Raw genomic sequence first — 17,636 nt, forward strand, 5'->3', positions numbered from 1 at the left:
TATTATAAAATGACGAAAAATTCAACAAGAATAATTTAATAACTTAACAGCCACAATTATATAGAGACAAGGCTTACCTTTACGTAAAACATGAAATCATTGGGCATGTATCGTCAGTACAGTATTATTGAAAATAGACATTACAGGAAATACCAAAAATATATATTTATTCATTCATTTTAATATGACGTTTCCTCTTTATTTTGTAGTTATTTTATATTATAATATAGGACAAGCAAAATTTTAAAGCGCAAAATACGTCTTTATTATACCTATCACTAGTAGATAATAAAATAAGAGTAAAAGTTATTGTATATAATGTGAAATATATAAAAAAAACATTAATATGTAGAAATTTACATATACATATATAAGATCGTGACACATAAAAAAACGTAAGCAGTACGGCTTAGGACTAATCCTAACAAGAAATTTTGGTCGAATCGACATCGATTAGACGTCGATTTGGTCGAATAACGTCGAATCGATATCGATTCGACTAATTTCTCACTGGGATGTAAAGGCCTGTGTCCACGATCCGAAAATTCGGTCCGAGTTCTCGGACCGAGAAAAAGTTACTAAAACTCGGATCGTGGACACACCGAATTTGGATGCAAAACTCGAATAGAAAACTCGGATGAAAAAATGCGTCGCGTCCAATTTTTCCACACTAGTTGCTAAATTTATATCAATTTAATTTCTTGTTGTCAACATTATTACTTTATAAATAGCTAATAAATGTTGGTGAACGTGACATTGGATAATAGAAATGTAATTTTCATAACTTTTAATAATTTTTTCTTTATTTTTTTACATATTCGACTATAAGCCATCTAGAGTCGTCACAGTACAACTATTTCTATTCGAGAACTTGAATCGAGAACTCGGACCGATTTCTAGTATCGTGGACACAGGCCTTAAGGCCTAGTCTACAATAGAGTCGTTAGTCGTAAGAAATTGCCACAATCACAGTTGAATGTGCAGACAATGACGTATATGAATACATGGACTATATGATTATAGATATAGACCAAGAACAATCCTATATCTCTGCTGTAGCAGTGAGTGAAGCCGGATGTCACGAGTGAGATAGTTGTTTGACATTATTGTTTTCTCATTCTATTGTATAGAGAAAATATGACTGCCCTGTCAGTAAGATAGAGTAAGAAAGCAATAGTGTAAACTCAACTATTTTACTCGCAACTTTACTCTGGAAACGGAATGTTTGGTCTATGTATATATACAGTCATTAGTCTAGATATATTATGTCTATGATTGAAAGTGATGCTATCTGCTATCTCGAATAGTCTGATCCATTTTGATGAGAAATCTTGGTGTTGTATCGTGTGTGCAGTCTCTCATTCTGATAGAAAAAATTAATAATTATATTGTTAGTTAATCATAAAGAAACTCAATAAGCCCTTGCACCATGCGAGGCAACAGGCAATAGGAACAGGGAACAGAAAATATCCACTAATAGGAGCAGAGAATAGCATCTATTCCCTTTTCCTATTGGTGGATATTTTCTATTTCCTGTTGCCTGGCATTGTGCAAGAGCCTAATCTGAATTGAACCGCTGCGAAGTGACTCTCATATAGCCATATACACATAAACATAAACAGTCACAGATCTACACAATAGAGACCATTCGTAGTCGCAGAAGCGGTTATGTACGTTGTAATGTCGTTCCGATTAAGTGAACCGTTAATAGAAATTACAAAATAAAATATTGTCACGATTGTCTTTTAACTATATGTATCTGTGCGAATACCTGATTCCAGAACGGCAGAATCGAAAAACATTCAAATAAAATCTTCAAGTAGAAAAGAAAGAAGAGAAAATCAAAGAGGAGAAATACGAAGGAAAAAATCAACGTACAAATAAGATACAGATTAAGGAGAATTCTGTAAGAAAAGGTAAATTCGGAAATTATTTATATTAAATATATTTCTATCATTATATTCAAAGTAGTAGTATCTTTTAAAATTTTCAACAATTATGATTATAATAAATAAGTAAAAAATATGCTTTGATTAGATGCCATCAAGTAAATAATATATAGGACCACGTGAAATAACAACATATACTATGTAATATTATGTAATCTTGGAAATTTACCTAAATTTTGCTGCAAAGTTTATTATAAAACTAGAAGAAGGCTGATCAAAGAAAAAACTGTAAGTAGATTTCAGAAAATATTTTAAAATTATCAGAGAAAATATATATCAGATATATATCACAAAGTCAAAGTTATTATTTATATTTTAAAATTTTAATTGTTCTGATGTATATTTATCTGGCATTGTCGTTTATATATATACATATATACATTGAGAGAATTTCTATTGGTATGAAAATCAGTGATTACAAAACAGTTGGTTATTCAAAATAATACAATTAAGAATTTTATTTATGTCCTTGTTTGTTTTTTTGTACATTACTTCCCTTTAACATATATAAAATTATAAATAAGTAATAATAAAATTAAAAATAAGTAATTTGTATTTGTTGTATTTTTATATTCACTATATCATGAAACTCTTTTTCTCGTAGTTAATAAAAAAATCCTGCTTTGCAATATAATTGCTTCACCGACATAATTAAGACTTATATAATTGTATAATTAAGAATTATATAATTAATATAATTAAGATTTTTTTACAAAATTATTTTTATATGTAATATATAAATTTTATTCACAAAAAATTATTATAAATATATAATTGTATATGCAATTAACTTATCAAGTAATAGAAAGTAAACAGAAGTGAACTAAATCTCTCGAAAATATGAAATTTGATCTTGGATAACATATTCTTATTTTATACTCGATTTTTAATAGGATTTTTATTTAATAATAATTGATGGACCGCCGTAGATTAATGTAATGAAGATTTGTAGTAAAGATAGTTTGATAACAAACATGGTTACTTTTTATTTTTTAGATTAAGGAATCGGATAAAGCACGATTAAACATCTGACCACAGCTACTTTCAATAAAGTTACAAGTATCGTCTCTTTTACATATTGATAACGATCAAGCGTCGCCGTCTCACATAAATACATTTCTCAAAATGTGTTCGTTGGAAAAATCAGAAAGTGACCAGCAGAATAACGAAAATATGGAGGACGGGTGTCCCAGTCCTTCCACACAGTCAAGCGACAGTTGCAGCGAAAATGAGAAGATTTATGCTTGCCACATATGCAACCAAACATACGCTATGGATCGGGAGAGACAAGAGTGTATCGAGCGTGGCTTTAAGATATGTAGACAGTGTAACAAGAAATTCAAGCCTGAAACGTACCATCAACACATGATGCTGGACCATATGAAAGTGCCATATAAATGTCACTATTGCGAAAAGGCGTTTTGCTGGAAAAAGCATTTGCGGGACCACTTAAAAATGCATAAGAGCGAGGATTATATTTGCAACAAGTGCAACAAACGTTTTCGCAAGGAAAGTGATTTATGCAGGCATTATGAGCATGTATTCGAAGAATCAGTTTTGCGTAAGAAACGCATAAAGGCACTTATACGTGAGAAGTATGAAGAGTATTTGAAACAGTACAAGAAGAACGACAAGAGAAACAAGTGCGACATTAATGGCGAGTCCCCGTATAAGTGCGATCATTGCACCGGGACATTCAGATGGAAATATGATTTGCAACAACATAAAAAGGTACACGACGATACGGACGATACGGACGATACGGACGACTAGAAAAACAAGTGTGACCAATGTTGCGAGAGTCTCAAGGAGCACAAAGGACGAATTTGACAGGCACATATGTGAACACTCTGAAAAAAAATCGTCCAGTTTAATTCAACAACGCGATGAGAGTTCCAAGCTAGAAATTGATCCTTAAAACGATGAAATCTTGTAAATACTCAAAAGAATCAAATCGAAGCGAGTTTCAGCATACTTTGTACCCAGACATTTAATTGGGAAAAAAATTTGCATGAACACATGAAAAGACACGAAGCGAACGAGATGATGTACGAGTGCTGCCAATGCAACAAGAATTTCGACCACTGGAACAAATGGAGAAGACACAAATGCAAATTAAATGTATACTCCGAGGAAAAGCCGGTATAAGTGTTGGTGCGGAATAGATTCAAGCATGAAAATAATTTTGAAACTCATAAACGCACTTGCTCATATACATTTTGCTCCGCTAAAAATTAAGTAACGAGTCCGATTCGAATTGAAATCCGGATAATTCAAATATTCGTCGATATTTCTATAACTCAAAAATTATACTCCTGCAATAAACTTTGATATGTATGTGCGTGTCCGCGCGCGCGCGCGTGTGTGTATGTGTATTTGATATGTATATTGTGTGTGTGTATATATATATATTTTTTTTTAGATCATATTTTATATAGGATGATAGGATTAGATGTGATACATCCCGAAAGATAGAGGCTAATTCTAAATAAAAAAACGTGGAAAAAATATACAGCACAACTCAATCCCATAGAAAAGTTTGCGAAGATCAAAATTGAATAATTATTAACATCTTATTTCTGTTTTAAATTTAAACAATTTTAAATGATACTATGACATTATAATTTCATCATTCTATCATTAATTATTACATGTACATTATATTAATAATTATAATTATTTAAATAATAATTATTAATTTAAAATATAATAGTTATTAATTTATAATAATTATTTATTTATAATATAATTAATATTCTTTATAAATATAAATTAATAATTATAAATTAAATTATAACACTGTTTATATATATAATTACTATTAATAATAATTATTAATTATTAATTACAGAATGGTATGTACGTGTGTGTGTAACAATTATAATTGCTACTTTTATAATAATTAACAATTATACAATTTAATAATTAATATCTTGAATTCTGAAATCAAATTTTTCGAGACTAGAACTCGTATATGAGAAACTTTTAAATTATATTTTAATTTATATTTTAAATTTGAACTTTCTGTGTGAAATTGTCCCTGAAATAGATGATTTTTGTAATACACATACATTCTTGTACCAATAATTAGATAACATGACCAATAATATGATAACATGAAAGATTTAATTACCACGACAAAAATTTAAATACTTGAACAGCGTAACAATTATAGAAGCAGGATATAATTTTATCGTAAAACATTGTTAGACATGTACTAGTATTATTGAAAATTGACATTTTAGGTAATACTAAAAATATATGTTCATTCATTTATAATAATGCTAATTGTAAATTTTTCCTTTACTTTGTAATTACTTTGTATTACAGAATATATATCACGCAAATTTAGGACATGCGATATTTTAGAGCGCAAATTATGACTTTATTATTATTCACTAGTAGATAAAATAATAGTTATAGAGTTATTGTATATATGAAACACAATTTAATGTAAAAATTAACAAATAAACATTTATATATATATATATATATATATTCATATATATAATATATCTTTCTGAATACCTCTCTTACTTATTGCATCGTAATCAATTCAGCTTTCAACAGTAAAGAAAATTGCAGATCGTAGATTAATTTTATTGAAGACGCACGAATTTTAAATATCTTTTACAATTCTATTATCCAAAATAAGTATATGCAATATGATATTTAAATAATAGAGGAGTAACTTCTACAAATCAAAAACGTAAATATAACAAACTTTCTATATAAATCTAGTAAAATCGGGATTGACAAAAATCAGTGTATATTTGTCGATAATTACAGCCAAAGAAAGAACTGTCACGCGCGCACGATAAATCTCAAAAATTCTTTATGTTTGAAATATCGCCGCACTCTCTCATGATTTGCGCACACAATTCTTGTAAAAGCAGGTGCTGGAAAAATTGACGTATTTTGATGGTTCACATGTTAAGACGAGCGTTTTTTATCACCGACGCATTCCTCTCGATCAGCGAGGGCACGTGCTATCTGAAGAAACAATGCAGAAGTTTTTTACAAAGTTGTAAAGATTTTTAGAAGGCGTAAATGTAAATGCAAAATTTATTGTATGTTTTTCGAAATATTTCTCTGAATAGCGCATGTAAAACGTCAGTCTATTACCAACTAAGTTAAGCTCAATGAGTTTAATAAATAGTACATCAATTATACGCGCTGCAATTTTGTTCAATTGCTGTGATTTGCAATGCTAGTTTAATTAAAATTCCGATTTTCTGTAATTTGAATTTCAAAACTGTTGATAATTATCTATATAGTTGTTGGAAGATTTAAAAAAAACATTTACAATGCTCGAATGCTTTAAAAGTGTGTCTTTCAAAAATAAATTGCACATTAAAATGTACGTCATATAAATCGTGCAAATATTGAGAAGGAACGAGTTAAAAATATTATATATTCGAAAACATGCGATTCAATATAGAATTAATTTAAAAATTGCACGCCTGTAACGTGTGCAGCTGTCGCTTTCGTATTAAGTACGAATTAAAATTTATATTGTCTAATCCATACTAACGAACAATTTTAACAATGTATCCGCGTTTGCAGTTTCTCTTTCTGATAGAAGAAATAGTTATTGTTAGTTAATCATAAGAGATTCAATCTTTTAAACTAGCCCGGCCGTTGCAAAGTAACTCTCATAAAAACATATACACATAAACATAAACAGTATTTAATGTTATTTGCGGATACGTCCGGATAAAACATATAACGTTATACTCAGTACAGACCGGTAAAGTTTGTCTTAGCAGAATCAAAAGTGATTATATGCTGTAACGTCTTTCTGCTCAAAGTGAATCATAATTAAGGAGAATTCCACGAGAAAAGGTAAATTATGCGGAAATTATTTATATTTAATATAATTTTGTCATTATATTCAAAGTAGTAATATCTTTTAGACTTTTCGACAATTATGATTTAAACAATAACGTGAAAAATACGTTTTGATGCGTTTAGGTGCTATCAAGGAAATAAGACAGAATGACCGCAATATTTTGTATAATATTTTAAAATATTGACATCAAATTTTGCTGCAAAGTTTGTTAAAAAAACTAGAAGAAGGAGGAAGATCAAAGAAAAAACTGTAAGTAGATTACAGAAAATATTTTAAAATTATCAGAGCAAAAAAATATAATCAAACAAGTATATATCAAAGACATTTTTTATATCTTAAAAGTTTTAATTGTTTTGAAATATATTTGACATACATATATATACAAAACGCAAGAATATCTATTGATATGAAAATCAGTGATTACAATACATTTGGTTAGTCAAAATAATAAAATTAAGAATTTTTTATATGTTTTTATTTATTTGCTTATACATTAATTTCTTTTAACAAATATAAAATCATAAATAAATAATTTATATTTACTATATTATGAAACTCTTTTTTTCTTAGTTAACATAAAATCTGTTTTTTCAATATATGTAATTGCTTCTAGATTATTTTTATAATTAAGATTTATATTTTTTAAAATTATTTTTATATGTAATATATAAATATTATTAAAAAAAATTATTATAAATATATAATTGTATATGCTATATTTTTATCAAATAATAGAAAGAAAACAGTGAATTAAATCTTTTGGAAATATGAAGTTTTGTCTTGGACAACATAATCTTTTTTTATGTTCGGTTTTTCAAAGATTTTTTATTTAATAATAATTGATAGATCGCTGTAGATTATTGTAATAAATATTTGTAGTATAAAGATTGTTTGATAACAAAGATATAATTACTTTTTATTTTTTAGATTAAGGAATCAGATTAAACAACAGATCATAATTACTCTCGATAAAGTTGCAAATACTCGGAAAGCATAGCAATAATATAAATTTGATTCAAACTGCAAATTCAATATTGCTCGACGAAGATCCAAAAAGTAAAGTTTTTCTTATATAAAATAACGGTAACGATCAATCTTCACCCTCTCATATAAATACATTTCCAGAAATGCATTCGTCGAAAAAATTAAAAAGTGATCAGCAGAATAACGAAAATACGGAGGACGAATCTCCCGGTCCTTCTAGACAGACGGAAGAATCAAATAAGCAGGAAGATGACAGTACGAAAGACGAAGATCCTGGTTCATCTAGACAAACTAGCACTAGTTGCACTGAAAGAAAACGCAAGATAAACGAATCTAGTGCGGATGTGGAACAAAATCTCAAACGGTCTAAAATCGAAAGTGTCGCATCTGTCGATGATACATGGGTTTGCGAGAATTGTAAGAAAAAAATTTCTTCGCAGATAAGCCAGAGTGAACATGTATGCAAACAAAATGAAAGTACGAGACCGTACCTGTGCCATATCTGCGGTGCTCTATTCACTATGAACGGACATCTGAATGATCATATAAAGCACCTACACCCTACTGTGGATTACGAATGCAACTTTTGCGAGAGAAAATTCTCTACGTTGACCCGGCTGAAGACACATCTGCTTCGTCATATCAAAGAACGCTTGCACCCGTGTGACACGTGTGACAAAAAATTCACAACTGAAATTTATTTGCGTCGACACATGCAGGAGATGCATATCGACGACAAATATATGTGCCCGGTTTGCTATAAGAAATTCCGGAAAAATTATTTGGATCAGCATATAGCGATTCACTATAGCGAGAGAAAGCACAGTTGCGACATGTGTGAAAAGTCTTTCAAACAGAGACAAAGTTTGAATAGGCATAAGAAGGAACAACACTCCAAAAAAGAGCCATATCTGCGCGAGAATTTCGAGCTGGATATTAAGATAAAAAATTATGGGTCTTCAGAAATATTGCCAGGATCAGATCGAGTCAAGTATAACCCTGGGCCTTACCCCGCGAGAATATACGGTAAAGATCCGGAGTCGATCGGGTTGCTAAGTGACCTCATACGCGAGGTCAGACGTAAAAAATATAATGAAGATTTCAGGTGCACAAAATGCATCGATTATTTCTCCCGGAAAGAAAGCTTAAGGAGACACATGCGTAATATACATTCTGAGAAAAAACCGCATACGTGTCAAAAATGCGGCAAGGGCTTCAGACTGAAAACTGAACTCAATAATCACAATAAATATGATAAGTCTTGCAAAGACTCGCAAGCAGAGTCTCAGTATAAATGCGACAAATGTGGCAAACAATTCAGCACAAAGAACGAGTATGATTCGCACCATTGTAAACAAGAAAATCCATCTAGTTTAATTCAGCAACGCGGCGAGAACTCTGAGCGGGAAACTGATTTCAAAAGTCAAAAAGACGATGAGTCAAGGCAAGACCAGTCTAGTGAGATATTTAGTGAGATATTTGAAGAAGACCAAAAGAATTTTAACGCCGAATACAATGAGGTAATTCAAAGTCAACAGTATTTGCGAGACGATTTTACCGATGTGGAATTTAAGCATGATGAACAACAGATACTTTTAGAGAGTTTGAAAATGATAAAGGTACGTGACACTGAAAATCCATCTACAAATCAACAAGGCGGCGAAAGCTCCGAACTGGACGCGCAACCATCAACAAGTGGAGCCCAGTTGCATAACATGAGTGTTGATGCCCATCGGTGCCACCGTTGCGCCGCGAATTTCAGCCACAAACAGGATTTGCAAGAGCACATCCAGCTGCATACGGACGGCGAAAAATATAAGTGCGATGAATGCGATATGCTTTTCGGCCGAAAAAAAGATTTAACGAGACACAAAAGTAGAGAACACTCCAAGAAAAATGTGTATAAGTGTAAGAAGTGCGGCAAGAGCTTCCAGTTGGAAGAAGATTTCGAACGTCACGGAGAGCGATGCGAATACTCGCAAGAAAGTAAAGACGAGGATCAATGCGAACTTTGCAAGAAGACATTTGGCTGTGAACGTGATTTGCTGGAGCACATGGATGAGGAGCACATAAACGAAAGGGGTTTAAAAAAACACAAATGTCAAGAAGAAAATATCTCCAAGGAAAAGCCGTTTATATGTTGGTGCGGCAAGAAATTCAAGTATGAGGCAAATTTAGAAGTTCACATGCGCAATTTCGAACACCAACCAGATGTAAGTGACGAGTCCGATTCGAATTGAAATCCGGATATTTCAAGTACTCTTCGATATCTATAACTCAAAAATTATACTCCTGCAATAAACTTTGACATGTGTGTGTGTGTGTGCGCGCGCGCGCGCACGTGTGTGTGTATTTGATATGTATATTGTGTGTGTGTGTGTATATATATATTTTTAGATAATCTTTTATATAGGAGAATGTGTTGATGTGATACATCCCGAAAGATAGAGGCTAATTCTAAATAAAAAAACGTGGAAAAAATATACAGCACAACTCAATCACATAGAAAAGTTTGCGTATTCGAAGATCAAAATTGAATAATTATTATATATATAACATCTCTTTTTAGGTTTAAATTTAAACAATCCTAAATGATACTATATGACATTATAATTTCATCATTCTATCATTAATTATTACATGAACATTATATTAATAATTATAATTATTTAAATAATAATTATTAATTTAAAATATAATAGTTATTAATTTATAATAATTATTGATTTATAATATATTTAATATTCATTATAAATATAAATTAATAATTATAAATTAAATTATATCACTGTTTATACATATAATTATTATTAATAATAATTATAAATTATTAATTTCAGAATTGTATGTACGTACGTACGTGCACACACACACACACACACATATATATTTATATATATATACATATATATATATATATATATATATATGTGAGTGTGTGTGTAACAATTATAATTGCTACTTTTATAATAATTAACAATTATACAATTTAATAATTAATATCTTGAATACTGAAATTAATTATTTCGAGACTAAAACTCGTTTATGAGAAACTTTTAAATTATATTTTAATTTATATTTTAAATTTGAACTTTCTGTGTGAAATTGTCCCTGAAATATGTGATTTTTGTAATACACATTATACATTCTTGTACCAATAATTAGATAACATGACAATAATATGATAACATGAAAGATTTAATTACAACGACAAAAATTTAAATATTTGAACAACGTAACAATTATAAAAGCAGGATATAATTTTATCGTAAAACATTGTTAGACATGTACTAGTATTATTGAAAATGGACATTTTAGGTAATACTAAAAATAAATGTTCATTCATTTATAATAATGCTAATTGTATATTTTTCTTTTCCTTTGTAATTACTTTGTATTACAAAATATATATTACGCTTTAGGACATGCGATATTTTAGAGCGCAAATTATGACTTTATAATATTATTATTCACTAGTAGATAAAATAATAGTCCTAGTTATTGTATATATGAAACAAAACACAATTTAATGTAAAAATTAACAAATAAACATTTGGATATATATATTCATATATATAATATATCTTTTTGAATACCTTTCTTAGTTATTGCATCGTAATTAATTCAGTTTTCAATAGTAAAGAAAAAATTGCAGATCGTAGATTAATTTTATTGAAGACACACGAATTTTAAATATCTTTAATAATGCTATTATTACAAATTAAATATTTTTAATTTATTTAGACGATATTTAAAAAATCGAAAACATAAAAGATTATATTTATAATATATATATTACGATTATAATGATGATTGAATAGCATTTTTTTAAATATCCTTATGAGAAATACATCTATCGTGGACATACAATTTTTATTTGTTAAATAAAAGGAGTATATTTGTAGTTGAAATAAATAAGAAATCTTATTAAAATATGAACTCTTCATGAAGTCGTAATATGATCGGGTGAAAATAATGATAGACGTCGCAGTGAAATTGAATAAAGAAATCGTTTATTAGTACGAAGGTGTGTGATAATGTCTCGAGATTGCCGTCTCGGCCGATGTTTCGTGATTAAAGAATACCGGGCCGCGGTGTTGTGACGTGAACGAGTGTGACAGAGTTTTCTTTTCTTGTTCCTTAGCTGAGACGTAAGAGATAGATGTTAGAACTTACCCTAGAAGTTACCCTGTTCTGCGAGCTGGCGCCCCGCTCTTTCGTCGACGCCGATTCCGGTCGATCGTCCGCGAGGATTCTCCTCTTCCAGGATCTTCCTCGTAGTCGATCGACCTCCGGTCCACCGCGACAGTGAACTTGGGACGCTTAAATGGTATCAGATGTAGATTAAATTACCATAGTTCGAGCGATCTTCAAGGGTCTCGCATTGACAAATTAAGTTACTGACGCCAACACACGACTAGATGATTCGAGTTGAATTGTTGATGAAGTTAGCACAGATTTAAACAAAGATTTAATTCGCATTAAAACAAAACGGGATAAAACGAGATAAAAGTGATTATTATCGGACTAGAAACGCGACATGATCGTATAGTACCGTCTAATGTCGCCTGCCGTATATGCGATCGAATCTGCTCCTCCGAACGGGGGTCTCGGAAATTAAATTATAGATTTCGTCGTATCAAAGTTTGTACGAAACTTGTCGGCCGGGTGAACAGGCCCGGTTGTTTAGGATAGGACTGACAGTGGATCGGTTAATCTGACGGCGAGAAGCACACATAAGCGACACCCGCTTGATCGGCAATCTGCGCAATTCAATTTAAACAATCTTGTATTTAGCTTAGCAATATATAATGTGTTTATTTTCTATAAAAATGTTACAGTGATCAGAATTAAGAAAATTAAGTTAAAATCGTTATCTTTTTCTCTCATAGATTTTTTTTATTTAAAATATAGTTTTAAAATACTATAAAACTAATACAAATAGTTATAAAATAATTTTAAAATTATCTAAATTATAATTTTGTTCGTGAAAGATGCATATTTCGAGATTGTTGACTTTAGCACGGTACTATTTTACTATTATCTATATATTAATACTACTTCAACTTATATATACTATTTTAAATATTTATTTTCTGTGAAAATCAGTGTTATGTTTCAACACTTTTTATACGGATGTCGGATTCTGAGTGTTTCCGCTTTCGTTTATTTACAAAATTGTCTGCGGGTCGCTTGAAAGAGCAATAGAACTGTCTAAAGTGACTTCGCTACTTCTTCGTAATTCTTTGCGATTGGTAGTCGCACAATTTGCGGGTGACGATGAAGACGAGGTCCACTCGTTCCAATTAACGCACTCTTTCTCTCTACATATAAATTACAATCGATTAGACTAAAAAGATAGAAGTAATTGTTAGCGTCCTTTGGTACCAGCCAGACTCTTGGATTACAAATAAATTTGTTAGATAGTCTTGCGTATCGGCTATATGTATATAAATCACTAAGAGATCACTGCGTTTCTCTCGTCCTAATCTTGTCAGTTGCTCGAGAATTTCCTCGTCGCTCCGACGATCGAATCAAGTCTGCAAGTCACGATCATCGCGACTCGATCAGCCATAGCAACCAGGATATTATTATTGTCTTAACCGTGGACGGTTAGTCGAAGTATCAAAATACAGCAATTTAGCACAGCCGAATCGGCGTCAGTCGCTCTCTCTATTAACGAACGTGCTCGTCAATCCATCGTGGCCGGTGACAGAAACGAGACCCTTATAGTTCCGCTCTTTCTCTCTCGCTCTCTTTTTCCTTAACGAGAACATATTTCGAGGAGGTCGGTCCTCCATTAGAACATAATGAAATACCCGGAGTGATGCGAATAATTAGAGTTTCGGTGCTTATCCCAGCGACGTCCGGGAGTTCCGTTGATACCGGTGGTGTCGGAGGTGTGATGGCTGTAGCCGCTGTCACTGCCCTGGTACAATCTGCCAGCGGTGATCACCTGATCGCACGTTGCGTCCCGGGTCGAATTAGTGGTGTAGTACACCGGCTGGCTGTATTTGTCGTCGCCGAAGAGCCGGTCGGTCGGCTGCGAATACGTGTCCGAGTATTCACCGCCTACCTGGGTGTAGAGCGGCGTCGTGACATCGGATTGATTCTGCAGACCGTAATAATCGCCGCTGTATTGTGGTTGCTGCTGTTGCTGCGACGACAGGTACTTGTACTTGTCGCTGCGGTTTGAGCGCTCCTTGGCACTTCTCTTCTGGCCATAGAGTAACGATGCAGCGGACCCAGCACTGGTACGCTTTCGTAAGGGTTCTCCTCGAGCCGCGGGACTTGTGCGGCCGGCAAAGGCGGCACAAAGTATGGTAACCTGTGCGCAACCGACGGGACGGACTGTTGACGTTGAGTGATGCTGTTGCCTGTTCGGGCACCAGCCACACCTGGAATTTAGCTTTCTCTTTACACTTAGGCTTAAGTCGTGCCAGGCCAACAACGTGCCTGCGCAATGATGACACAACTGCAATGGCAGAGTATCACTTTCAGATACCTGTGGAGTAAATAATAGTGTATGAATAATATGCCTTCATCGAGACAGTCGATACTTAAGCTACACATTGGCGATTAAGTATATTATACACACGTGTATCGGCAAGTACTTGATTATTTTACTAGGCAAGTCATGCTCCGTTCCTTCATCCTCGAAGATGGGTATCAGATTATCGCATGAATTGGCGCACGTCCTGCAGAGGTGTATCCACGCGAGGATCTCTTTTGTCAATATTCTTCACGGTCTCGATTAGAATAGTGTCCTCGCCGGAGGACTCCAGCATCGTCGCGTTTCTGGATTCCATGCCGAAGACGATGCTCACGTGTCCGGCACAGGATCACGTCGTCGAGTAGAATTCATTCACTACGCGACTTCGGCCGAAACGCATTGACCAATGTATCAAAACAGGCTTCGTGAATGATATACTTGACGTACAAACAACGTTTGACACTTTTCTCCGATCTTTCATCCGCATTCACAGCCGTTCGACAGTTCCCCGAGCGATACTGAAAATCGGTTTTGGCTTTTAACAGCATAGAACGCCATAGAACGCCAGACGTTAGACATCAGACGCAACATATCAATATCAGCGGAGAAGCATGGTGAAGTGCAACCAAAAATCTGTTCTTTTCAGTTGAACTGGCTACACTAGTTCAGAGTTTATCTTTTATACTTCGCATTGGAAGGAAAGAGATAAACTCTAAACTACTGTAGCCAGTTCAGCTGAAAAGAATAGACTAACGGCTGCGCTGAAATGCGCTTAAGCACTGAAAGCATCGCTCTATCTTTGTTTGATATTCGTTGTGAAACGAAGATAGATGATGCTTACAGTGCGGAAGGCGTATTTTGGAGCACACAAGTGTTACATCAGAGTATTTCCTATTCATGAATGGGAAGTTGCGCAGACTGGGGACTATATATGGGAAGCGCGAATATTTAAAATTCTTACACATAGACGTATAATGTATGTATGATACAATAAATAAAAAGTACACAAAAAAAATTGTTAACTTGACTAAACCGTTCAACTAAATTACTATTTTATTAATTGAACATATATTAATATCTAAATCAAATACACGTTTTGTTAGATTTATTATATTATATTTAATTTAAATATTTAATTTTTATGTTCAACAAAATATTATTTAGTTGAATTTAAGTTTAGTCAAATTAAAAATTCTTTTTTTAGTGTAGTTACTCTATGTCGATGGATTTGACACTATTGTTTTCTCACTCTATCGTACAAAGAAAATATGACCGCTACGGCTGTCAATAAGATAGAGTGAGAAAGCAATAGTGTCAAATCAACTATCTTACTCACTTCCGGCTTCACTCTACAAACGGAATACTTGGTCTATGTGTATATATCGTTGGTCTAGATATATTATATCTATGATTGAAACTGATGCTATCTGATAGTCTGATCCATTTTGACGAGAAATCTTGATGTTGTATCGTGTTTGCAGTCTCACATTCTGATAGAAAAAATTAATAATTATATTGTTAGTTAATCATAAAGAGACTCAATAAGCCTTTGCACAATGCCAGGCAACAGGCAATAAGAACATGGAACAGAAAATATCCACTAATAGGAGCAGAGAATAGCATCTATTCCCTTTTCCTATTGATGGATATTTTCTATTTCCTAGCCTGCAAGAGCCTAATCTCTTGAATTGAACTGCTGCGAAGTGACTCTCATATAGCCATATACACATAAACATAAACAGTCACAGATCTACACAATAGAGACCATTCGTAGTCGCAGAAGCGGTTATGTACGTTGTAATGTCGTTCCGATTAAGTGAACCGTTAATAGAAATTACAAAATAAATTATTGTCACGATTGTCTTTTAAATATATGTATCTGTGCGAATACCTGATTCCAGAACGGCAGAATCGAGAAACATTCAAATAAAATCTTCAAGTAGAAAAGAAAGAAGAGAAAATCAAAGAGGACAAATACGAAGGAAAAAATCAACGTACAAATAAGATACAGATTAAGGAGAATTCTGTAAGAAAAGGTAAATTCGGCAATTATTTATATTAAATATATTTCTATCATTATATTCAAAGTAGTAGTATCTTTTAAAATTTTCAACAATTATGATTATAATAAATAAATAAAAAATATGCTTTGATAAGATGTCATCAAGTAAATAATATATAGAAGGACCACGTGAAATAACAACATATACTATGTAATATTATGTAATCTTGGAAATTTACCTCAATTTTGCTGCAAAGTTTATTATAAAACTAGAAGAAGGCTGATCAAAGAAAAAACTGTAAGTAGATTTCAGAAAATATTTTAAAATTATCAGAGAAAATATATATCAGACAAAGTCAAAGTTATTATTTATATTTTAAAATATTAATTGTTCTGATGTATATCTATCTTGCATTGTCGTTTATATATATACATATATACATTGAGAGAATTTCTATTGGTATGAAAATCAGTGATTACAAAACATTTGGTTATTCAAAATAATACAATTAAGAATTTTATTTATGTCCTTGTTTGTTTTTTGGAACATTACTTTCCTTTAACAAATATAAAATTATAAATAAGTAATAATAAAATTATTAAAAATAAGTATTTTGTATTTGTTGTATTTTTATATTCACTATATCATGAGAGACTCTTTTTCTCTTAGTTAGAAAAAAATCCTGTTTTGCAATATAATTTCTTTTACAATATAATTAAGACTTATATAATTATATAATTAATATAATTAAGATTTTTTTACATAATTATTTTTATATCTAATATATAAATTTTATTCACAAAAAATTATTATAAATATATAATTGTATATGCAATTAACTTATCAAGTAATAGAAAGTAAACAGAAGTGAACCAAATCTCTCGAAAATATAAAATTAGATCTTGGATAACATATTCTTATTTTATACTCGATTTTTAATAGGATTTTTATTTAATAATAATTGATGGACCGCCGTAAATTAATATAATGAAGATTTGTAGTAAAGATAGTTTGATAACAAACATGGTTACTTTTTATTTTTTAGATTAAGGAATCGGATTAAGCACGATTAAACATCTGACCACAGCAACATTCAATAAAGTTACAAGTATCGTCTCTTTTACATATTGATAACGATCAAGCTTCGCCGTCTCACATAAATACATTTCTCAAAATGTGTTCGTTGGAAAAATCAGAAAGTGACCAGCAGAATAACGAAAATATGAAGGACGAGTGTCCCCGTTCTTCCACACAGTCAAGCGACAGTTGCAGCGAAAATGAGAAGATTATTTATGATTGTGACATGTGCGAGAGAACATTCGCCACGGCACGGGAGAGAAATCTGTGTTGTTCTA

The 17,636-nt window shown here is 31.9% G+C and overlaps 1 protein-coding gene and 1 long non-coding RNA gene across 4 annotated transcripts; both read left to right on the forward strand.

Annotated features, from left to right (window-relative positions):
- The first annotated feature begins 765 nt into the window (after positions 1-765).
- LOC145933468 (uncharacterized) lies at positions 766-4,611 on the forward strand. Of its 3 annotated transcripts, XM_083033190.1 has the most exons (4): positions 768-1,670; positions 1,782-1,916; positions 2,038-2,177; positions 2,946-4,611. In XM_083033190.1, exon 4 carries the CDS (start codon positions 3,075-3,077, stop codon positions 3,720-3,722), a length of 648 nt encoding a protein of 215 aa, XP_082889316.1. In that variant the 5' UTR covers positions 768-1,670; positions 1,782-1,916; positions 2,038-2,177; positions 2,946-3,074; the 3' UTR covers positions 3,723-4,611. The 3 variants fall into 3 exon arrangements, with proteins under 3 accessions (XP_082889317.1, XP_082889316.1, XP_082889315.1); XM_083033191.1 differs by having other exon boundaries at positions 766-1,916; positions 2,952-4,611; XM_083033189.1 differs by having other exon boundaries at positions 768-1,916.
- Positions 4,612-15,696: 11,085 nt separating this feature from the next.
- Positions 15,697-17,437, forward strand: LOC145933471 (uncharacterized). The gene is made up of 4 exons (XR_014424869.1): positions 15,697-16,068; positions 16,180-16,314; positions 16,436-16,578; positions 17,327-17,437. It is a non-coding gene; the product is annotated as an uncharacterized LOC145933471 (long non-coding RNA).
- Positions 17,438-17,636: the final 199 nt, after the last annotated feature.

The sequence above is a fragment of the Prenolepis imparis genome, unplaced genomic scaffold (genome assembly GCF_030444845.1).
Source record: "Prenolepis imparis isolate NDT839.2.m4 unplaced genomic scaffold, iyPreImpa1.0 SCAF_3, whole genome shotgun sequence".
NCBI lineage: Eukaryota > Metazoa > Arthropoda > Insecta > Hymenoptera > Formicidae > Prenolepis > Prenolepis imparis.

Coding starts and splice junctions, on each gene's coding strand:
- LOC145933468 (XM_083033191.1), top strand. CDS start 3,075: ATGTGTTCGTTGGAAAAATCAGAAAGTGACCAGCAGAATAACGAAAAT.